The sequence below is a fragment of the Camellia sinensis genome, chromosome 3, assembly GCF_055761805.1.
Source record: "Camellia sinensis isolate YWXY chromosome 3, ASM5576180v1, whole genome shotgun sequence".
NCBI lineage: Eukaryota > Viridiplantae > Streptophyta > Magnoliopsida > Ericales > Theaceae > Camellia > Camellia sinensis.
In genome coordinates this window covers 49487813-49512097 of record NC_138963.1, presented here as the reverse complement: position 1 = coordinate 49512097, position 24285 = coordinate 49487813, and the positions used below count along the sequence as shown (strand labels likewise).

The following is a 24285-nucleotide window of genomic DNA, read 5'->3' as shown; positions in this document are numbered from 1 at the left end:
TAAGCGTGAAAATGCAAGGTCGTGTGTTGTTCAAACCCCCTCAAAATGTCGCACAGAAATGAGTGTCACCTAAGAAGACGACACATCGTATCAATTTCCAGTCGAACATGGCAGGTGTTATTAAGGTGGTGTCCGAGTTGGGGTTGCATGATGGACACTTTCGGCGGTTGAGAAAGACACCATTTTGGCTCATGTTTGAAGCCATTGTTATTAACAAACCGGATTGGAACGAGTATAGGAAGTGTGACGATCTTGTGTTGAAGATTTTGAGGACATTCAATAAATGGGACGATGCGTTCTACATTGGCGGTTGTCCAGTGAAGATTAGGAATGCAAACATTAGGTTGGTGTTTGGATTGCAGTGTGGGGACCAACATCTCGACCTAACTCCAGGCACAAGGCCGGCTTCAGATTTCATCTAGCGACAGGGTGATGGCATAGGGAGAATAATTGCAAATCTGATCAAAACGTTGCTTGATGATGCTGTCAAAGGTAGATCGGTTCGTGACGAGGAAGACACGGCAAAACTGCTGTGTCTTTATTTTTGTGGGAAGCTTTTTTTTTCAATGTCTAGGGAGACGATTAGTTGGGGGTTTGTGCGCTACATCAATAACTTGGACACAATGCAAACGTATGATTGGACAGAAGCAATTCTGAACACACTTATGGGGTCAGTGCGGGAATTTTACCAAAAACTAGATAAAGTTACCAGTTGCGTCGTTGCCCTCCTGGTATGTATATAGGCTAACAAACAGTTTTGTTTGTAAACTTATTACGTGTTTACTGGTTAGTTGCATTGCCTGGATGCATATGTTTAGACATTGGAATGTTGCAATTCGTTAACTGTTGGTTTTGGGTGTCACACAGTATTGGTTATGTGAACATACCAACATTGTGGCCACTTGTAAACCGATCATGTTCCCAAGGTTCTTGAAATGGAACATAAGCACGTTGCTGGTGAGGACACGTGGTTTGGATTTGACATCTGAGGCACTGTTTCAGGTACGTAAGTAATTAGTTTTGTTGTATGTTTTGACTTTGTACGTTTGTAATGGTGGGTTTTTGCACGTGCATTTGTGTCAGGTGAGGGCTGGAAGGCTTGTCAGGGAACCATACGAAAAAGTTATCATAGCTGGGGAAGATTTTGATAAAGGGCCAGACGGTAATGTTGATGCATATAGGGAAATAGGTGGACGTGATAGTAATGATGGGACTGATAGAGTAGTTGGGGATGGAAGGGTCGATGATGATGTGAGTGAGGGTGATGATCACAATGACGGCGTGTTTCTTGGTGGGGTGGGTGGCAAACTTGGGCTAAGTGGTAGTGATGACACAAGTCGCATTGGTTCTAACATGGTGGTTGGTGGGCTAGACAAACAGGGTATCAGATTGACGGTAAGCCGCTCAAGCCATGTAATGCGCGAGGGTGGTGATAATGTAAAACTCACAGAAGCGTTAGTGGAAATTGATTCACTGCATACACAATCCATGATTAAAGATTCCATGATAATGAAGTTGCAAGACGAGGTTGAACAATTGAAAAGGATGAAAGAGAAACAAGCTGTGGATATAATTGGTGGTTTCACTTGCATGTTCAAGGTGAAGGACGACAAGTTTAGGAAAATGGTGGAGGAAAACTCGGAGTTGCGGAAGACAATAGGTAGACTTGAAGACCAATTAGCCGAACAAGCTGTGCACAACGTCACACAGGCATTCCAAGGGATGGGTGTTGGGTGTGATGATGGGATTTGTTGTGTTGGGATGAAAACAGCAGATGTGCATACATCGTTTGGTGCTGCAGGAGTGCATGGTGTTGGTGCGATTGCGCAGGACGGGGGATATGTGTGGATAAGTAATCAGTACCTGCCTAGCATGCTGGGTGGTGTGACGGGGACAACAAGTACACAACTCCCGGAAGTTGCTGTTGTGGGACCAAGTATGCAGTCAAGCGACCGGATTGAATGTGGGCAGAGCACTTTGGTGAGGAACATAAAAAGTATGGTGAGGGGGGGACATAGGATGTCTGATTTTGCATATCTGGCTTCATGGAAAGTATCACCAAAGGTGACCATTGCGGATGATAGTAATGTGGTAGAAGTTACAAGGTTTAAGTTCGTATGTGGGGCAGAGAAGAATGTGATTGACGTCGATGCGGTTACGAAGAGTGGTCGGCAGTGGTCCGGGTTTGACATAAACGACCACCTCTGAGTGTAGAAATTGATGACTATGATGGAGAAAGAGAAGATTAAGAATGCGTATACCGAATATGGCGACCGATATGTTATACTAATTTGATTTGATTGTGTTTCGAGTTGTGCATGTAATTGTCTGTCATGATCGTTATGTTGTCTGTAGGGCGGTGATGTGGCAAGATGGTAAACACGATGTGGGCGTTTATTTTTCAGACCTGAAATCACTCATCTGCCCAGCGTCAGTGCGTAGCAATGTGAGTGATTGTTTTGCGATAAGTGTATTATGTAGTGGGCATATGGTAATTGTAGTGAGTGTTTTAGTGGATTGTCATTATGTTGCAGGTAATCAGCGCGTACGCAATATTGTTAATGGAGGAACAAGAACAAAGGGCTACTGGGGTGGAGTTTCCAGATAAATCACACATTGTTAGCAGTATATGCCTTGTAAGTTGTTAATTATTATTTATAATTTTGAGATGGTGTTGGTAGCTGTGGGTAAATACTAAAATTGGGTTGGTAACAATGCAGGATATGTTGCGGAACGACAACACCGATGTAAGGGATAGGTTTGTTTTGGACATTTTGGCGGCCTGTAAGAACTATTGGTACATACATTTCCCGATTTGTTGTCAGGCTCATTGGACTCTCGTGGTGTATGACACCGAGAGTGGAGAGTGGAAGCATTATAACTCTATGAGGCCCTGTGTTGGGATTGAATACAAACACTTTAGGGAGACGATGTTTGTGGTGAGTTTTTACAAATGATGTGTGTTTGGTTGCTTTGTTGTACGTACTGTATCGTGTTTTGTGGTTTAGTAATGTATGCGTCATTGTGTGGCAAAGGGACACAATTCTTGAAATTCAGAAGGACTTCATTTCTGGGCCTGTTGAGGATGACAAGACACAAGCTGGTGACACTCCGTTGGAGTTAGTCATTGATTGTCCGCAGCAGAAGCCTGACTCGTACGCATTATGTAGATTGAAAATCCATACAGTATAGTGGTGTGGATGTAATTTATTCTGAGGTTGTATAATTTGGCTAACAAACTTTGTTTTTTTGATGTCACACAATGCAGAGAGGACTGTGCTATACTGTTGTATGTTGTGATGCGGCAATACGTCCACCATGTTGATGTGTTCTGGTCGTTGCAGGGGGATAATTGTGTCATATTGCAGGCAAACATGGTGAAGGGTTTTGTGAACAATCGTGCGAGAGGGCAGAAACAAGTTTTGTTGACTGCGTGACAGTTTGTTTACAATGTCTTTTTGGTCGTCGTTGTTTTCAATTTGGCATAATACGTAATGGTTTACATACATGACAAGGGTGTTTGCATCGTTTATGTTTTTTTGGGGTTTCCACGCACGATATGAAAGTAATTTTGGTTAGTGGTTGCTGAATTTTTAATGTTGGGTGAATTGTTTAACTCAACTTTTATATTATAATTAATTTGTGGCCATGTCCATGTGTTTATGAATATGATGCGAAGAATGACGGGGGTCAGTTGGACAAGTAGGTGTTGTTTATGATTTTTAAGTGTGTATGAATATAGCATGTTTTTTTTGTGTGATCTTATGTTAATATGAGCGACCAATATGAAAAGTGCATTAGATATGCAATGTAAATTTATTTTGAGGGTGTGTTCCACATGTTAGATAAGCAAACGCTGAGAAGTGTATGTAATGGATGCATTTGGTCGGTCACAGGCATTGTGTGCGATGGTTTGTTTGTATTTTGTTTGTTTTTCTTTGAACTTATTACGTACGCATCTGATGTGTGAAATTGTGTCATGTTAGGGTGTGTGTGTCCAACAAAATCTTACATAGATAAATAAGTACAAAAATAATGTAGTTCAATGAGTATGCGTGATAAACGTTATGGTATGAGGTGATATGCTTGTTGGTTAAGGTTATATTGGGAAGTTAATGTAATATTTCAGTTTGTTTGTTTGTTTGTTTTTTTTTTTTCGTGCTCATCAATATAAGCATGGTTGGCAAAAGGTGGGCAAAAGGTGGCTGTTGTGTGGTAGTGTATGATGTTGTTTGTCTAAAATCAATCAATTAATAGGACTTTGTGGCCAGGGATGGTGGGCACCCCTACCAGGTATGACAAGGTGTCACACAAAGTTAGGTATATGCACACCCCATGCCTACCGCATGGGGAATGGTAAAAATTTAGAGTGTACGTAAAATGGTCATAATATATTATAAAATTGATAGGAATGTGGATAAATGTCATTACCACAAAATTGTTTGGAAAAATGAAATGAACTGAAGGGAAATATATGACTATCCCCCATGGTTATTAACTGAAAATGAAACATAGTTTAATTCAAAAAATAGTAAACCCCCGATTCGTGGTTTGAAATGCTAGATTGATTCTTTGCATGTCTTCCTATTGTGGTTTCCCATGCGGCCACACTTGCTACAACGGATTGGTTGCACTTCTTCTCCATGGGATGGTATCCTCTTTTTCTTTGGCTTTCCTGGTGGTTGGAAAAATGTCATTACCACAAAATTGTTTGGAAAAATGAAATGAACTGAAGGGAAATATATGACTATCCCCCATGGTTATTAACTGAAAATGAAACATAGTTTAATTCAAAAAATAGTAAACCCCCGATTCGTGGTTTGAAATGCTAGATTGATTCTTTGCATGTCTTCCTATTGTGGTTTCCCATGCGGCCACACTTGCTACAACGGATTGGTTGCACTTCTTCTCCATGGGATGGTATCCTCTTTTTCTTTGGCTTTCCTGGTGGTTGTTTGACGGTGGGTGGCAGTATGACGTAGTCGTGGCCAGTTGGTTGTGGTTGTTCCATAGTTGGTATAGGCATAATGCTACGGGTGTACGAGAACCGATATTCAGACATATGGAAATACGGCTCGATCAACGTGCACAAATCTCGCCCACTTCTACGTGCTGCAACAATGGCATGTACGCACGGAAACCCGTTAATCTGCCACTGAAAACATGAACATGTGCGTCGGTCAACGTCCACCATGACGGACGAGTTTGAGTGGAATTCGTACACATTGGAGTTTGATTGGCTTACATTCCATGACCTGTCGGTGTTGTAAGATTTTTCTATTCGCTTTTCCATCTTCGGACATATAACTCTAGCCCATTTATGCAAAGTGTCTCGCCATGTTGACATCTGCCATATTATTCGTGTTCTAATGCTATCAACCAATCTAGTTATTGGAAGGTGGTGGGCCTCGGTAATCCAGTTGTTAAAAGACTCGGAGGCATTGGAACACATCTTGCCATATCGGTTGCCCCTGCGTTACGTGACATTGACCACAATGAATACAGAATAAGTAAATGTAATAGGGTAGGGCAAAAAAATTGGGTAAGTTGGAAACGAAGTATAAAGTGTGTGGCATGAAGATGTTATGCACCTGAAATAAGCGTTAGCCCAATTTTGGGGAGGGAGATCTCGGAGGAAATCAGTCGCAATTGCCTTATCGGATCCGGTGAACTTTCCAACCATATCCTCAAATGTAGAAACTGTTGGACTATATGCACAGTTGTTGAACTTGGTGATCAACCCAATCTTGGGCAAATTATTCATATATTTAAGCTAGTACTTAAGGTTCCTCTGCAGGTGTTGCAAGCAAAATGCATGGTGTGCAATGGGGAAGATAATGGGCATTGACTCAATAAATCCAACGTGTCGGTCCAAAATGAATGTGAAGGTCCTATCATCACCGGACGCATTTCGGAGGTTCTACAAAAACCATGACCCAGTTTGTTGTGTTCTCCTCTCCAACGATCGCAAACGCTATTGGAAACAGACCTGGTTTGTCACGTGTTGTTAGTATGTTGTGTAATGTACAGGGGCATGTGTGCGACAATGACAAAGGTTGATAAATTTGAAAATACTATGGAAGTGTGTGTTAGTTACCTCGGTTTCCGTCCTTTGTAGTGGCAACAAGTAAATTTCCTTTGAACCTTCCCTTCAAGAAAGTGCTATCTAGGAAAAGTAATGGGCGACAATGTTTGAATCCGTCAATACATGCCTTGAACGATATGAAGTACCGTTTGGACACGGTTGTCATGTTCATCGCATTCAATGTTGATGTAAGTGCTCGGGTTGTGTTCCATAACGGCCTCATTATACCAACGTAGTTGGTCAAAAGATGCGGAATGTGCACCAAATAACTCGCCCCTAGCTTTTTCGACACCTAGCCAAGCGACGCAATAACTTATCTCAAGCCTGTAGTTCTTTTTCAAATCAAATGCAACATTATTCGGAATTGTAAGAGGCTTGTCGCATATACGTTGTGAGAAAATATCGGATACAATATTTGACCCGAGGCGACTATTCTTCACGGTGCGAATAGCGACACCGCAATTGTGCTCCCTGTCCCATTTTCGAGCGTAGAAAAACCCATTAGCATCCAAAACTCGCGCGTGCACAAACCACGAGCACCCCTTCATGTCACGCATCGAACAGACAACAGTAATTCATACTGGGTCATTCTTCAAGTATTTGAAATTAAACCCACACTCCACCACATATTTGCAAAGGACATTCAGGAAAGCTTGCGCTCCCCCTTCGAAACTTTGACCCACATGAGTAATCCCGTTAGCCCATGGCGCTGATAAGAAAGTCTTTTCCTCATGTTGACAATAATTGGGCAACAGGTTGACATCGTATTCCATGCTCGTAATCCCGACCCCCTGTTTGAAGCCGCGACCACGTGTACGAGGGGCTGTCAGAAACACAATCACTGTCCGACACACCACTTCCCCCACTACGTAACTCAATCATAACATCGATTAGTTGCAGCCGAAATGAGTGGGCAAGGTGAACCATATTCTGCATGTCTACATCGGTTTGTAATTGAAAATTGTTGTAACCCAGAATCTTGAAAAACAAACAAAAATTTTCCGGTGTCAGCCCAACAAATTTGTCGCACACGAAATTGACAAGATCTCCAAATGTGTTTGGTGATTTGAGTTTGTATGCGACATTTGTTGACCGGTAACTGCACAGTAACATGACAATGTTGTCCATCCCTGCAATAAAACATAGACATAGAAGAAAGTGTTGGACAAAATGATAACAAACATGTATAAGACACCCCTGTGTGTGGCATATCAGAAACTAGGAATACATTTCAGTATATGTCACACAACACAACTCACACCCAATTCACCAATCTCCTCTACCAATACCTCTCCCAACACATGATAGTGAAAAATGAAATGGCAGACCACGGCTTGGGACGGGTGGCGCACCCAACACCTACTGCATATAAATTAGAAAAGTAAAGGGAAGAAAGCATCGTCGTAACCGACGTCAATAGAATACCTAATGAAATTCGGCAATGGCAAAACTGGTTAGCCCCCTACAGGAAAAGCTATAAGTGATAATATTTCGCCACACTGTAAACACCCCCTATATGAACTCTTTCTATGTCGACTGTGGAAAGAAATTCCCCCTCCACACACGTGATTAACTATAACGTGATCCCTTAAATTGTGATACCCATCAGAGGAAAGGGCAGAAAAGTCCACAAATAACCTAATTCAAATCAAAATAGGACCAACCGATACTACTATTTATACGAATAGGATCTAGTGGTGCACATATAAATCGGTGGGACTGAATAGTGTAACTGATTTAGTTGTAGGATTTTTGGATAATTTTCCCATTTTAAAATTCAACTAACATGATGTAATACTATATATTAACAACAAGGGAAATGATACAGACAACAAATTAATGACCAAGAAATTGTTCATCAACACAAGAGATCAGTGGGACCATAACTTTAATTTTAAGAAGAAAAAAACACAATGCTTTGCTTACAATATTTAGGGCGACTCTTGTTGGCCATTTTTAAAAGGAAAAAATTATATAAAAGTTTACTTTTTAGATTCATTTTTTAAACTCAGTGATATGTCAAGAAGATGACTAGTTGATAAATAGAGAATAGTTAATTTTAACCAATATCTTCTCGACACATCATTGGGTCTAAAAAGTGGGAAGAACGGTACTGGTATCCTCTGCTTCTTCAAGTTCGTTCTGAATATGTTGTAGTTCGTCGATGGCAACATGCACATGATTTCTCAGTCTTGGATAGATAAATCTTTCCAGGACAACGTCTTTTAACTTGTTTAATTTCTCTAATAAACTTGAAAGCAGCACATCAGCTCCCATGGTTTCTCTCTCATCAATCTCTTCGTAATTGATTTCTCACAAATATTGAAAATTACTAAGTCAACTGTGGATCAATAACTAGTGTGGTGTGGTGTGGTAGACAGCCATCGGTGGTTGATAATGATTTATCCATATTACAAGTTGCTTGGTACAGAGTCCGGATCCTCGGCCGCCCATTTCTGCGGCCCGTCCTGCGACGCCCCAAAACGACGTCATTTTGGGGCAAGATTTCAATTAAAAAAAAAAGAAGACAGAACAGGAGCAACGGAGGGAGAAGAAGATAGAAGAGGGAAGAAGAAAGAAGCAGAGAGGAAGAGAGAGAGGAGAAGAAGAAAGAAGGCACCACCGTTGGCGACAACCTTTGGCCTCCCTTCACCCACGGCGCCACCATCTCCTCGCCATCGCCACAACCCACCTTCCCTTCCTGTTCTTCTTCTTCCTCCTCATTTCTCTCACTAAAACTACTAACCCAGCAACTATCTCGATCTTTTCTCCTCTTTTCTTAGCCGCGGGTATACCAGAGGGAGTTCGTTGGTCATCCTCATTGCCCTTCCCCCCTGGTCGTCCGTTGTCGATTGTTCGCCGTTCACTAAACTATTGAGTCAGATCTATTGATATTGATTGAATTCTTAATTCGAAGTAGTTTTTTGGGTTTTTTTACTGGATCTATATGTAAGATATGAACTATTCTCATACACTTTGCTAGATCTAATGTTTGACTGTTTGTATTGATCTAATTTTTATTAATTTTGATTTATCATCTAGGATGTTCAAGTGTTGTTCTGTATATATATACACATACATCTCAGATTTTTGAACCTCAGTTTTTGTTTTTTTTGTTTGAATGGTTATTGGTGTTTTGGGTGTTTTGGGTGTTTGAAGTGTTTGTATTGTTGTTCAAAAATCTGAGATGTATATATATATCTGGGTGTTTGAAGTGTTTGTATATATATCTGAGATCTATGTATTGAAGTGTTTGTATTTTTGTTTGTTTGTAGTGTTTGTATTGTTGTTCAAAAATCTGGTTATTGATGTTCAAGTGTTTATATTGTTCTGGGTGTTCTAGGTCTTCTCCTCTCTCTCTTCCTCTCTGCTTCTTTCTTCTTCTTCTCTTTCTCTTATCTGATTCTGTGTTTTTGTTTTGTTTTGTTTTTTTTTTTGGAAATTTTGTCCCAAAACGACTTCGTTTTGAGGCATAGCAAGGAACCGCCACCGGAGAAAGCGCTCGTTTGGTACACACCTGAAAAGAGCAGTTCTATGAATCCAAGCACAAAGAATTAGAAGCTAACAAAATTTAAAATCAAAGGTCTAGATTCATTATTAATGATAGGGTCTCACACATAAAACTTTTATTGTACACCATAAATTTAGCATTTTGGGTATTTTCTAGATTTGGTTTTCGAAATCCCTAGACTTTCTACACTGAAAAAGACAGAAGTTAATTTCATTTGTTTTTTTTTAATCTTTAAATCAGATTTTATTATTTATTTATGGGGGAATTGCCAAAAAAATGGTATCTAACACAAAATAATTACAATGTCATGAAAGTACAAACAATTTATGCATTAGATTGTGCAATTAAGACTTGCACTACCACCTCTTTGCAATTATTTTAAGTTTATACAATTTTTTTGGAAATTGTCCCTTTATTTAATTGAAAAAATTACAAAAAAAAAAAAAAAAAAAAAACGGGTTTGATTATTATAACATAATAAATTCTTAATTTTTGATTTTATCAATTTGAATATTGATCTTTTGATTTGTTGTCAATCTAAACTATTTGCGTAATTTTACTAAATAAAACTGATGAGAAAAAAAAATATTTTAGTTATTAAACTCAATGAAAAATAGTGTTTTAAATATTTTATGTACATCTATATTGAGTTTACAGAAATGATAGAGACCCATTTTTTCTTGACTCCCACAAACCCCACAGACACGTGTCCGTGAGTGATAGGAGGAAAAAAACAAAAAGTAAAAAGTTGGCCAATCCCAATATATTGGGAGTGGTGAGGGTCAAGGAAAAATGGGATCTCAACCTTTTTCCATTGAGTTTAATGACTAAAATGTTATTTTTCTAGTTTGTTTTATTAACAAAAATAGGTAAATAATTTATATTAAAAACAAATCACAATATTAAGATTTGAATTAATAAAATTATAAACTCAAAATTTATTTTATTGTAAGATTCGAGCTCAAACATTTTTTGTGTAATTTTTCATATTTAATTTTAGAGCAATTTTAATTTCAACTAACATGATGTAATACTATATATTAACAAGAAGGAAAATGATACAGACAACAAATTAATGACCAAGAAATCGTTCATCAACGCAAGAGATCAGTGGGACCATTACTTTAATTTTAAGAAGAAAAAACACAATGCTTTGGTTGCAATATTTGTGGCAACTCTTTCTGGTCATTTTTAAAAAGAAAAAATGTTTACTTTTTAGATTCATTTTCTAAATTCAGTGATATATCAAGAAAATGATTAGTTGATAAATAAAAAATAATTAATTTTAATCAATCATCTTTATGACAGTCTAGAAAGTGGATCTAACTTTTGAACCTGAATAGAAATGCTATGCAAAAAAAAAAAAAAAATCATTTTAAAATTTCAATAACTTAAATTATGCAATTAAATACTTTTTAAAAAATATTATTTTGAAAAAAATTGTTATGTGTTACCCATTTCTTTTATCACCATTTGCATGACTGCCTATATGAATTATGTTTATTATTTTATTTGGAGATAATTATTAAAAAAATAATAAAAGTGAATAATATTTAATCATGTAATTTGGTGATATAAAATGTTTAAAAAAATGAGAAAAGAAAAAAGATAAATGACATAAAACAGCTCTCATTTTAAAATGAGGAGTGGAAAAGAAGACAAATGTTTTTGTTGTTTAATTCTTCTCATTTTTCTTCTATATTTTAATTCCCATTTTCTTATTTCTGTTTCAGTTATCCCTATTTTCCACTCTGCCAGTAGCCACCTGTGAGAACCCGAATATACAAATAAAATAAATAATTAGATAATAATAATTTTACAATCCCAAATATTTTGCTTGTTAATCTTTAAGTGAAAATTAAATATTTGGAAGGTCTTTTAATTAATTTTAAAACCTAAAATAAATTTATGGTGAAAGTCTTTAATTTAGAGGCAAGATTTATTATTTAAAAATAAATAAATAAATTTAAGTGTCAAATTAGTAAGCATATTTTGATCTAATAATATTTGTAAGTTATTTAAATTAATTGAGAGAGAAATTAAAATAATATAAAGAGATAGAAAATTAGAGCATTTTGGTTAGATACATATGTATATAAGGATAATAAAACCCTAATTCTTATGTTATTGTTTCCCACAACTTTTTGAGCAGTGAGAGGTAAAGAGAGTGAGAGAGACGTCTAGGCTTATTGGGTCAAAAGTGCTGAAAATTGTTGAGTTTTGTGATGGCCATTGGCAAGGTAAATCCCTTATTTTTTTTATTCCTTCACTATCTTTTTCTTCTTCTTGTGAGTTGCTGCGTAGCTGATGGGTCAAATCGGTGAAGTAGGTACATGTGTTGGGCATGGCTATGAAATATTTGGCTGATTGGGATAGTGTTTTGTGTATAATCATGCAAAATTTTAAAGTGAATTAAGGAGCTAAAGGCGTTGGATAAGAATTCTGTATAAAATCACAAACTTTTAAATTCGAGTAACCATATCAAACGAATGAATTTTGAACTAAAATTTTTACAGTAGATTAATTACATATTCAATTGCATATTTGAATTTTTTCATAACTTTTGGGAGTCAAAATCCATATAAACTGATGCGTTCAAATCTATCCAGAAAACTGGTTTTAAACAGTAAGTTTGGGAGTATTGTTCTCTTTGGATATAAATCTTAAAATTATCAAATTAGCATCATTAGAACCAGTTACGAGTCTAGTTTCGTACGTTTTTGGCCTTGTGTTGATTGCTCATGTATACTAAGAGAACCATTAATTTCTTTAAAGTGCTGCAGAAAACAACCTGTTTAGATATAATTAATTATAGATAATTATTTTGAAAAGCAAATCAAGTGAAACCATTTGGGTTTGAAACTTAGGATATATTAGTTGATATCTGGAGGGTTTTAGAATTTTTTGAACAATATGGAGTGGGTTTTTAATTTTCAAAGTTAGCGAATAAATTGAAAAAACTTGTTTAAAACTCTGTTTTATCTTAAAGTCACTTTTAGTTAAGTTTCGATCAGAACCCATGTCTTGGGTGATTTTAGACCTTGAAGAATATGAACTTAGATAATATTTAAGAGTAACAGTGAGTTGGGTTGAGCCGTGTTAGTGCGCTTTAAGTTTGAGGTTACGTAGTTCCTATTCTTTAGTATTTTTAAATTTGTAGTGACGTGTAGTTTTTATACTTGGTTCAGGCACGAGTTGGACTTTTATACTCTATTTGAGGATTACATTGTTCAGTTTTTAGGTGAGTAGTTTCATGCTACATATTTTCATAAATGTTCCCTATAGCGACCCCGGTCTTTTCCCATTTGATTATTGTATCCGGACTTAGGTACCGTAGATTCCGTCATTGTATAATTGTTGTTGTCATTCATTATTTTCTTATTTTGAGTCTTGGGTTGTGTTGGGAAGATTTGGAGCAGGTTGGTTGAGCTTAGGAACCAAGTCTAGTCGCCCAGATTTTGGCTTGTCCGCTCGAGCGGGGGTTTGGACGCTCGAGCGGGGAATACACCCATCCAGTATGTCCTGTGTAGTGTTGGCCGCTCGAGCGGGGGATTGGACACTCGAGCGGGAAGTCGTGAGTGACGCTCGAGCGGGGAGTTGGGCGCTCGAGCGGGGACCTGTCTGCAAAAACTTCTGGGAGAGTGCATTCGCCGCTCGAGCGGGAGTTTGGCCGCTCGAGCGGGAGTCTGTGAGTGGCGCTCGAGCGGGGGTTTCCACGCTCGAGCGAGGCGACTGGTATAAAAATCCGAGATCCGACTTTCAGGATCATTTTTCATCTCCTTTTTGATTTTAAAACCCTAGAACCGTCTTCTCCCTCTCCCTACACACCTTCTCTCTTAGGTTTGATCTACTTAGAGTGTATTTCTACCCTAAGCCCTTTGTTAAAAAGATAGAGTGGGTCGAGGGCTTCCGTTTAATCTGAACAATCTTGGGTTTGGAGCACTTTGGTTTTCGTCATCTTCTCCATTCGAGTTCTTCGCTTCAAGGTAGGGATTTCCTACTCCATCCTATAAGTTTTGTCCTAAGTTTTGGTATTTTGATATGTTGGGAGTACTTTGGTAATTTTGGGAAAAACCCTAGTTGTGTTAATAAATTAGTTTGTATAATTAATTTAAGAAAATTGGGGAAATTGGTTAAATGCATGAAATTGAGGAATTCATTGATTAAATGGTGTAGTTGGACAATTAAAATCACTCGCCTATTGAATTGTTGATATATTTATTTCCAGTCTAGAAATAACTGTTTTGGGCTATCGGTGGAGGATAGTCGTGTTTGTTGTAGACATTGCATGTGGATTAAGAATAACTGAAACTAATCACATTGGTTAAGTCATTAATTTTGACTATTGCATTAATACAGAAAATACGTGTATTGATTGAGCATTGTATTTGCATATATATTGTTTTGTGTGGGAGGAGATAGGGGATGTACTCCACGGTTTAGGGGAAGATAGGGGATGGACCTCTAAACCGGATTTTGTTTGGGAGGAGATAGGGGATGGACTCCATTAGCATCACTTTTATGTGTGCTTATTTATATTGAAGTGTTTTATTTGATACAGCACTAAAATGTGTATCAAACTGGAAGTATGAAGTGTTTGATTTGAGCCTGAGTCTCATCTGTTTGTTGACATTGGAAGAATGTGAATATAATATATATAGTTCACTGTTGTAAGTTTGGCCAGGTTCTGAGCCATATTGATAAAGTTGGAAAGTAAAACGTGTCTTAGACAATATTGTCATGAGACTGTAAAATGATGTAATTGATTATCTTGGTTAACCATCTATTGAATGCTAATGCTTTATTCAATGCTTATATTTGGTTTAGTATTTTTCTACTGGGCTGTGGCTCACCCTTTATGGGAACATCATTTTCAGGTTCAGGTAATAAGCTACCTCCAAGGACTTAGCTTGGAAGGATTTAGCTTTTGGATTCTGAAGATCATCTTTAGTTATTTGTTTTTATTTGATATATAATCAAGCCTAGGGCTTTATTTGTATTTGAGTTAGAACTCATATTTTGTGTCCAAGTGTTGGCTTGGAAAAAATGTAAGCCCGTAGGGCATTTAATTTGGTATTACATGTAATATTTTTATTTAATAATACTCTGATGAATGGGATAATGAATTGTTTTCTTTTAATATTGCATGTCAATGATGCATATATAATGGGTTTATTTTGAGGGCGTTACAACTTGGTATCAGAGCGTACCGGGTTCGAATACTTTGGGTACGTGGGAAGTGATTAGTATCACAATGGGTTCGTCTCGCTTGATAGAAACTTAGATGTACTGTTATGTGCTTATATGATAGCATGTTTATGTGATTATGTGGGTATGGAACGTAGTTTCTAGGATGTTAATTGGACCCTTGAGTTTCTAGTAGTCTTGTTGGAAAGGCACTTGATCAATGCTGTTTCCAACCGGAACTATAGTAACGCTTCGGGACTATTATTATCCAGGAATGAAATTCATAGGTGCTTATGTGATTATGTGCTTACGTGGAATGAATTATTTTTGTCCAATGCATTAGGACGTGAGTGTTTAGTTTCGGCACATTTATTAATGTGCTAACGTCTTTGTTTGCTTCCTTTATTAGGATGTCAGGACGAGGACAAGGACGCGGTAGGCGTGGTAGGCCGGGTAGGCAGGAGGTACCGGTGCCAGAGGAGATTCCGGCAGTTCATGAGGGAATTGGCCAGGCCAATGTGGCCGAGCCAGTAGGCCAGCAGGCTATGGGCGCTTTAGCCCGAGAGATAGCAGGGGCATTCAGGGAGTCAGTAGGCATTCTTAGGGCTGAGAATCAAGCCCAGGTTGTTGTTGCGGATGCAGGACCTTCCTTTCTGAAGAGGGAGTTCTTCCGGTCTAATCCGGATGAATTTGTGGGAGATCCTAAAGAGCCGCTTAAGGCAGATGAATGGCTCGAACAGACAACGAAGACGTTTGAGATGCTTGGCATCGAAGACGAGGGGTTGAAAGTGACCTTGGCATCTTTCCAGTTGAAGGGGGATGCGGGTCAGTGGTGGAAGTTCACTAAGGGTCGTATAGGAGGTACATGGGAGGCTTTTGTGAATGCTTTCCAGGAGAAGTTCTTATCTCCAGCGGTTAGGGAGAAGCTGAGAGACCAGTTCTGCCAGCTTAAGCAGTCGAGTTCTTCAGTGGCAGAGTTTGAGGCTGCATTTACTAGTTTGTCCAGGTTTGCACCTGAGTTGGTGGCGTCTGAGGAACGCCGTTGTATTGAGTTTGAGAAGAAGTTGAGGCGTGGCCTCAAGCTGAGAGTTGGGGGAACTATGATTCGGGATTATGGGCGTTTGGTTGATGCTGCAGCCCACATGGAAATCATGATGCAGGAGGAGGATGAAGGACAGAAGGGCTCCAAGAGGAGTCAGGATGGTCAGAGTGATGGTAGGAGACAGAAGGGTTTTAATCCCCAACAGTCTCAGAGTAGCTTTTCTAGATCGGCTTTTCCTGTGCCGAGTGCTAGTTCGGGGAAAGGCAGTCAAGGAGACATTACCTGCTTCAAGTGTGGCCAGCTGGGCCACAAGTCTCCAGTTTGTCCTCAGAGGGGAGGAGTGCAGAGAGCAGCATCATCTACGGCTCGATCTCAGAGCCAGAGTCAGGGTAGAGGCCAGCCACTCTCGTGTTATCAGTGTGGTCAGCCAGGGCATATGAAGAGGTATTGCCCGCAGTTAGGTGGCACACCTGGTGCATCTGGTTTGAGGCAGATTCAGGGTCAACAGCCAGCTCAGTCGGGTCAGGCCTCGAGGGCCAATCAGGGGGCTTCATCGTCTCAGTCGATGCAGCAATCTTATGCTCCTAGGGGTGAGCAGGTTGATCAGAGGTCATCTGGGCGCGTGTATGCTGTTACCGCGCAGGATCTTGTACCGGCTCCATCTGTTGTGAGAGGTACTTTCTTGTTTTGCAACTCGGTTGCTAATGTTTTGATTGATACGGGTGCATCTCATTCCTTTGTGTCTGCTGCATTTGCATCTGTGTTGGAGTTGGAGTTAGCACAGTTAGCATCTCCTATTTGTGTAGTGTCACCTCTTGGGGGTGAATTGATTTTGAAACACGGTGTTAGGGGTTGTGATATAGAGGTTGATTACCATAGAATCCCATTTTCCTTTGTAGTTATGCCTATGAGAGGTTTCGATGTTATTTTGGGTATGGACTGGTTATCGTCATACCGGGCAGTTATTGATTGCTACCGCCAGAGAGTCACTTGTTGTACCGTGAATGGTGAGTGTTTTCATTTTCTGGGGGACCGTGTTGGTAGTGTTTTGCCACCGGGGTATGTTCCGCGAGGACGGAGTGAGCTTAGTGGTCTACTTGCTAACCTTTCGATTAGTGAGGACGGTGAGACTCAGATTGTGTTGCCAAGGGTGGTGTGTGAGTACTCGGACGTTTTTCCCGAGGATCTTGTTGGTTTGCCACCGCATCGAGAGATTGAATTCTCTATTGACTTAGTGCCCGGCACGGCGCCGATTTCTATGGCACCTTATCGTTTTGCCCCAGCTGAGTTAGTTGAGTTGAAGATCCAACTCCAGGAGTTTCTAGATAAAGGCTTTATACGTCCTAGTGTTTCGCCTTGGGGAGCACCGGCCCTCTTTGTTAAAAAGAAAGGTGGTGCTTTGAGACTTTGTATAGATTACCGGAAATTGAATCGGGCTACGGTTAAGAATAAGTACCCTATGCCCCGTATAGATGATCTGTTCGATCAGTTGAAAGGTTCCCGTTGTTTCTCGAAGATAGACTTGAGATCAGGTTATCATCAGTTGAGAGTCTGGGAGGAGGATATCCCAAAGACGACATTCCGTACGCGGTATGGCCACTATGAGTTTTTGGTGATGCCATTTGGGCTCACCAATGCACCGGCAGTATTTATGGATTTGATGAACCGGATATTCCGGGAATTTCTAGATCGTTTTGTAGTCGTCTTCGTGGACGACATCCTTATCTATTCACCTTTAGAGAAAGAGCACGAGGAACACTTGAGGGTGGTGCTTGATTTACTTAGAGCCCATCAGCTTTATGCTAAGTTTGGGAAGTGTGAGTTCTGGCTAGAGGAGGTGAAGTTCTTAGGCCATGTAGTTTCTAGGGAAGGGGTGTCTGTTGATACATCCAAGACAGAGGCAGTGCAAGATTGGGTACAGCCTAAGAGTGTGTTTGAGATCCGCAGTTTTCTGGGATTAGCTGGGTATTATCGCCGGTTTGTAAGAGATTTCTCCAGATTAGCTTCGCCTTTGACTAGATTGACTCGGAAGGGAGTCAAATTTGTTTGGAGTGAGACTTGTGAAAAGTCGTTCCAGGAGTTGAAAGTTAGACTGACCACTGCTCCAGTCTTGATTATTCCGGAGAGAGGGTTGGGTTATGCAGTCTATTGTGACGCCTCAGGAGAGGGTCTTGGTTGTGTGTTGATGCAAGAGGGGAAAGTGGTTGCCTATGGCTCACGTCAGTTAAAAGTTCACGAGAAGAATTACCCTACGCATGATTTAGAGTTAGCAGCTGTGATATTTGCCTTGAAGATTTGGAGACATTATCTTTACGGTAAGAGGTTCGAGGTATTCTCGGATCATAAGAGTCTGAAATATCTGTTCACACAGAAAGACTTGAACTTGAGGCAGAGGAGATGGATGGAATTTATTGAGGATTATGACTTTGAATTGCATTATCATCCGGGAAAGGCCAATGTGGTGGCCGACGCCCTTAGCAGGAAACCTGTTTGTGACATAGCTAGTATAGCCATCCGAGAGTGGGAGATGTTAGGTGCACTTGGAGAGTTTGATTTGCTTCTGGGCGAATCCGTTGAGGCTGCGGCCTTGTTTTCTGTTGTTGCGCAACCTACACTTGTGACTCGAGTGTTAGAGGCTCAGAGGTGCGACCTTGAGGTAGAATCCCTCCGTGAGAAGATTTCTGGTGGGAAGGTTGAGAAAGGTTTGACGGTGTATCCCGACCTGAGTGTGAGATACCGAGACCGTCTGTTTGTGCCGGAGTCTCATCGAGAGGAGGTACTCCGAGAGTTTCATCATTCACGCCTTGCGGTGCATCCGGGAGGTACTAAGATGTATCGGGATTTGGGTCGCCAGTTTTGGTGGCGGGGTATGAAGAGAGATGTGGCAGCTTTCGTGTCTAAGTGCCTTACTTGTCAGCAAGTGAAGGCCGAACATCAGAGGCCAGCGGGTTTGTTGCAACCCTTGCCTATTGCCGAGTGGAAGTGGGAGCATGTCACTATGGACTTCGTTGTAGGTCTTCCGAGGACTCAGCGGGGCAGTGATGCTATTTGGGTGGTTGTAGACCGGTTGACTAAGTCGGCGCACTTCATTCCTATGCGCGTTAGAGATTCAGTAGATCATCTTGCCGACTTGTATATTCGGGACATAGTGAGGTTGCACGGGGTTCCAGTGACGATCGTCTCCGATAGGGACCCTCGTTTTACTGCCAGATTATGGCAGAGCTTGCAGAGCGCCTTAGGTACTAAGTTGACCTTTAGCACAGCTTATCATCCTCAGACTGATGGGCAGTCCGAGCGTACTATTCAGATCCTTGAAGATATGCTTCGGGGTTGTGTTCTTGACTTTAGCGGGTCATGGGAGAGGCACTTGCCATTAGTGGAGTTTGCCTACAACAACAGCTTCCAGTCTAGTATCGGTATGGCACCGTTTGAGGCCTTATACGGCCGACCGTGTAGGTCTCCTGTTTGTTGGGCCGAGGTGGGTGATGCACCTTTGTTGGGTCCGGAGTTAGTGAGGGAAACGACGGAGAAGGTTGAGCTTATCCGTAAGAGGCTTGTTACAGCCCAGAGTCGTCAGAAATCTTATGCCGACCGTAGGAGGAGACCTTTGGTGTTTGAGGTGAGTGATCATGTCTTTTTGAAGATATCACCAAGACGGGGATTGATGAGGTTTGGAAAGAGCGGGAAGTTGTCCCCTCGATTAATTGGTCCTTCTGAGATCCTTGAGAGGATTGGCGAGACTGCTTATCGTTTAGCTTTGCCGCCGCAGTTGTCCGGAGTACATGACGTGTTTCATGTGAGTATGCTTCGGAAGTATGAGCCGGATCCATCACATGTATTGGATTGGACCGATTTAGTAGTTGATGAGGATGTTTCGTATGAGGAGAGACCGGTTAGGGTCTTGGATAAGCGGGATCAAGTCTTGCGAGGCAAGACCATTCCTTTGGTGAAAGTTTTGTGGAAACATCACGGGGTGGAGGAAGCCACATGGGAACGTGAGTTGGAAGTCCGCGAGAAATATCTGGACATGGTTATTGATTTGTAATCTTGTAGTTAGATGTTGTAATATTGTCGAACTTTAAAGCTTTTTATATATGTCTTAAGCTGTAAAACATTTAGAATGTTTTGGTTAATGGAAATATTTTGGAACTTGCCTCGAAATGGAAGTTTAGTGGAACATTGTATATATTGAATATATTGAAAATTGTTGAAATTGAAAGAAAATTGCATAGTGTTAATGCAGGTTGAAATATATGGTTGTTTTGCATATTGTGGCATGCCTCTTTGTTAAGAGATGGAATAGCCGGTGTTGGGTCAAGTTGTTTATTAGTGAGTTATCATGTTGTTGAAATTTGAGAAAAACTTGTTTTTGAAACTTTGTGGTTAATTTCGGGGACGAAATTATTTTAAGGGGGGGAGGTTATAGCGACCCCGGTCTTTTCCCATTTGATTATTGTATCCGGACTTAGGTTCCGTAGATTCCGTCATTGTATAATTGTTGTTGTCATTCATTATTTTCTTATTTTGAGTCTTGGGTTGTGTTGGGAAGATTTGGAGCAGGTTGGTTGAGCTTAGGAACCAAGTCTAGTCGCCCAGATTTTGGCTTGTCCGCTCGAGCAGGGGTTTGGACGCTCGAGCGGGGAATACACCCATCCAGTATGTCCTGTGTAGTGTTGGCCGCTCGAGCGGGGGATTGGACGCTCGAGCGGGAAGTCGTGAGTGACGCTCGAGCGGGGAGTTGGGCACTCGAGCGGGGACCTGTCTGCAAAAACTTCTGGGAGAGTGCATTCGCCGCTCGAGCGGGAGTTTGGCCGCTCGAGCGGGAGTCTGTGAGTGGCGCTCGAGCGGGGGTTTCCACGCTCGAGCGGGGCGACTGGTATAAAAATCCGAGATCCGACTTTCAGGATCATTTTTCATCTCCTTTTTGATTTTAAAACCCTAGAACCGTCTTCTCCCTCTCCCTACACACCTTCTCTCTTAGGTTTGATCTACTTAGAGTGTATTTCTACCCTAAGCCCTTTGTTAAAAAGATAGAGTGGGTCAAGGGCTTTCGTTTAATCTGAACAATCTTGGGTTTGGAGCACTTTGGTTTTCGTCATCTTCTCCATTCGAGTTCTTCGCTTCAAGGTAGGGATTTCCTACTCCATCCTATAAGTTTTGTCCTAAGTTTTGGTATTTTGATATGTTGGGAGTACTTTGGTAATTTTGGGAAAAACCCTAGTTGTGTTAATAAATTAGTTTGTATAATTAATTTAAGGAAATTGGGGAAATTGGTTAAATGCATGAAATTGAGGAATTCATTGATTAAATGGTGTAGTTGGACAATTAAAATCACTCGCCTATTGAATTGTTGATATATTTATTTCCAGTCTAGAAATAACTATTTTGGGCTATCGGTGGAGGATAGTCGTGTTTGTTGTAGACATTGCATGTGGATTAGGAATAACTGAAACTAATCACATTGGTTAAGTCATTAATTTTGACTATTGCATTAATACAGAAAATACGTGTATTGATTGAGCATTGCATTTGCATATATATTGTTTTGTGTGGGAGGAGATAGGGGATGTACTCCACGGTTTAGGGGAAGATAGGGGATGGACCTCTAAACCGGATTTTGTTTGGCAGGAGATAGGGGATGGACTCCATTAGCATCACTTTTATGTGTGCTTATTTATATTGAAGTGTTTTATTTGATACAGCACTAAAATGTGTATCAAACTGGAAGTATGAAGTGTTTGATTTGAGCCTGAATCTCATCTGTTTGTTGACATTGGAAGAATGTGAATATAATATATATAGTTCACTGTTGTAAGTTTGGCCAGGTTCTGAGCCATATTGATAAAGTTGGAAAGTAAAACGTGTCTTAGACAATATTGTCATGAGACTGTAAAATGATGTAATTGATTATCTTGGTTAACCATCTATTGAATGCTAATGCTTTATTCAATGCTTATATTTGGTTTAGTATTTTTCTACTGGGCTGTGGCTCACCCTTTATGGGAACATCATTTTCAGGTTCAGGTGATAAGCTACCTCCAAGGACTTAGCTTGGAAGGATTTAGCTTTTGGATTCTGAAGATCATCTTTAGTTATTTGTTTTTATTTGATATATAATCAAGCCTAGCGCTTTATTTGTATTTGAGTTAGAACTCATATTTTGTGTCCAAGTGTTGGCTTGGAAAAAATGTAAGCCCGTAGGGCATTTAATTTGGTATTACATGTAATATTTTTATTTAATAATACTCTGATGAATGGGATAATGAATTGTTTTCTTTTAATATTGCATGTCAATGATGTATATATAATGGGTTTATTTTGAGGGCGTTACATTCCCTACCTTGAACTGTTGGAAAATTAAATTGTTATTTCAGGACTAAACTATTTTGATAAATTATTATATTATCAATGGAATCAAATTATTTCTGAAACATGTGTGAACTTGGCATACTGTAAACTATTTCGTTTTGGTCTCATGTTTTGTGAAACCGATGTGTATTGATTATTGGGACCATCTGTGTATTTAGTCCAGGGAAATTATTCCACTGTGTGTGGTGACTCTGGCCACTGGGGAACAGATTCGGGTTGGGCCGTGATGACTCTAGTGCTCAACGATTGTAAGGAAAAGACCTATGTTAAGTTAGGTGATCTTCAATCGGATCGTCTTAGAGAAAAGGCCCAGGTTGCCACCTTGAGGATGACTCTTAGCTCGGTATTGGATCCAACGGGGCTTATAGCCTTGAGAACTGTGTGGCATATTATTTGTTATTTCTTGGTACCCAGAAAATTATTAGTGTTCATGTTGTAATTTGTTTTAAGTGAAAAATGTCATTTATCATGTTCTTGAGAGACATGAGTATTTTAACTGTTGAACTGTGGAACCTTCTTTTTGAAATAGATTATCTTTACCAAGCTGTATGCCAATCTAGTTTCTGTGATATACATCTTATTTTGGAATTGAACCCTGTTTTCAAAACTGTATTTATTATCCATGTTGCTACTCACTGAGCTATCAGCTGACTTAGTTATTTATCATTTCTAGGTCTTAGAAGGACTTAGAGTGAACTCATGGCATAGTGGGGACTCAATTGCATGGACCTTGTACGGGGAGCAAATATTCAGGCAAGCCCGTATTCCTTTCTTCCAAGCTCCGTTTCTGTCCGATCACCTGCGTGCATAACAGCAGTGAGCTACCCGGCGGTGTGTGGCCGGAAAACCCCTCCGACGACCAAGTTAGCACATACCTGAGGATAGAGAGAGTGAGGAGAGAGTTGAGTGTAAGTGTTTCTCTTACCAAATGTTCATCACCCTTGGCATGGGGGGCGCAGACCCGCTTATATACCTTCTGCTCCCCAAATCTACTTCCATTCGTCTCTCGACACGTGGTGCTGCTATCCCATCCGTCAGCATAAATCTTGTTGTACATTACCTAACCCAACTGCCAGCCCACTCTGCTGGGAGCTCGGCAACCGGGGTACAACTTCACAGCCACCGACATTTAGGCTGCACTTCATGCCCATGTGTAGCAATAGCCGAGCTCCGTCCCTATCGTGCCCGACTGTATTCCGGCAAAGTCGAGCTTCGGAAAGGCCATGCCGATCAACCAAAGGCTTTCCTGCTGAGATTCTGGTACGAGCTTCACTGCCAAGCCAAAGGTGTATGCCTTCTGGCCGAGCAACGCAAGTTGCACGGTCACCACTGGTGCGAGTAGTTCGGCCACGGGCCGAGCGGCCCCAACTTCGGGCAAGTACTAAGCTATCTCGGCCCAACATGCCCTTGGGCCTTCAACATGCTCAGCTTTTATCTCGGCCCACTTCTGGCTCATAAATCTCCCTCTCAATTGCCCCTTAATTCCGTCCGCGCAAGCGTGACTGGGATTATTTATCCTGACCAGGGTAACACTTCCTCGGTCTTCGGTTTTGCAAGAAGTCAACCGAGCTAGTTTTCTTGCTCGGCTCCTTGATTCACTCGGTCGACGCCTCGTCTGGCCTTCCTGTCTCTTCAACTCTGACGCTGCCATTAATAGGGGCACATATCAATCTCTTATTGGTCCTCGAGCAGCCAACCCATCCGTCCCCTCAAATTTGAATTTGGGCGGCTTCTCCCCCTCTATAAACATACCCCTTCTCGCTTCCTTTCATTCCTACTGCCTCTCTTCAAACCTTCGACGTTTCAGAGCTCAAGCTCCCCCAGCAAAACTTCGCCCCTGCCATTCCTTGCATTTGTGCTTGAAGAAGTAGGCCCTGCCCTCAACTGGTAAGTTCCTTGAACCTCGTTTTTGCTATTTCAGTCGGCATTTCACATATTAGGGCACTAAATCCGAAGGTTTCAGGACATAGGCACCCAAAACCATCCCTAAACCTTCACTCTCCTTGTTGTTCTTCATTTTCTCTGATGAACACTGAGGATCTGGGGCGGACCAGGCTCCAAGTCTTCCTTTGATCCAAAAAATCATTCGGA

At 40.7% G+C, this 24285-nt stretch overlaps 1 protein-coding gene across 1 annotated transcript; it reads right to left on the bottom strand.

The window, feature by feature from the left end:
- Positions 1-4828: 4828 nt before the first annotated feature.
- Positions 4829-6642, bottom strand: LOC114311135 (uncharacterized). The gene is made up of 3 exons (XM_082918019.1): positions 6232-6642; positions 5592-5746; positions 4829-5471 (listed from the first exon to the last, which is right to left on the bottom strand). Exons 1-3 carry the CDS (start codon positions 6640-6642, stop codon positions 4829-4831), a joined length of 1209 nt encoding a protein of 402 aa, XP_082774145.1.
- Between the last annotated feature and the right edge of the window lie 17643 nt (positions 6643-24285).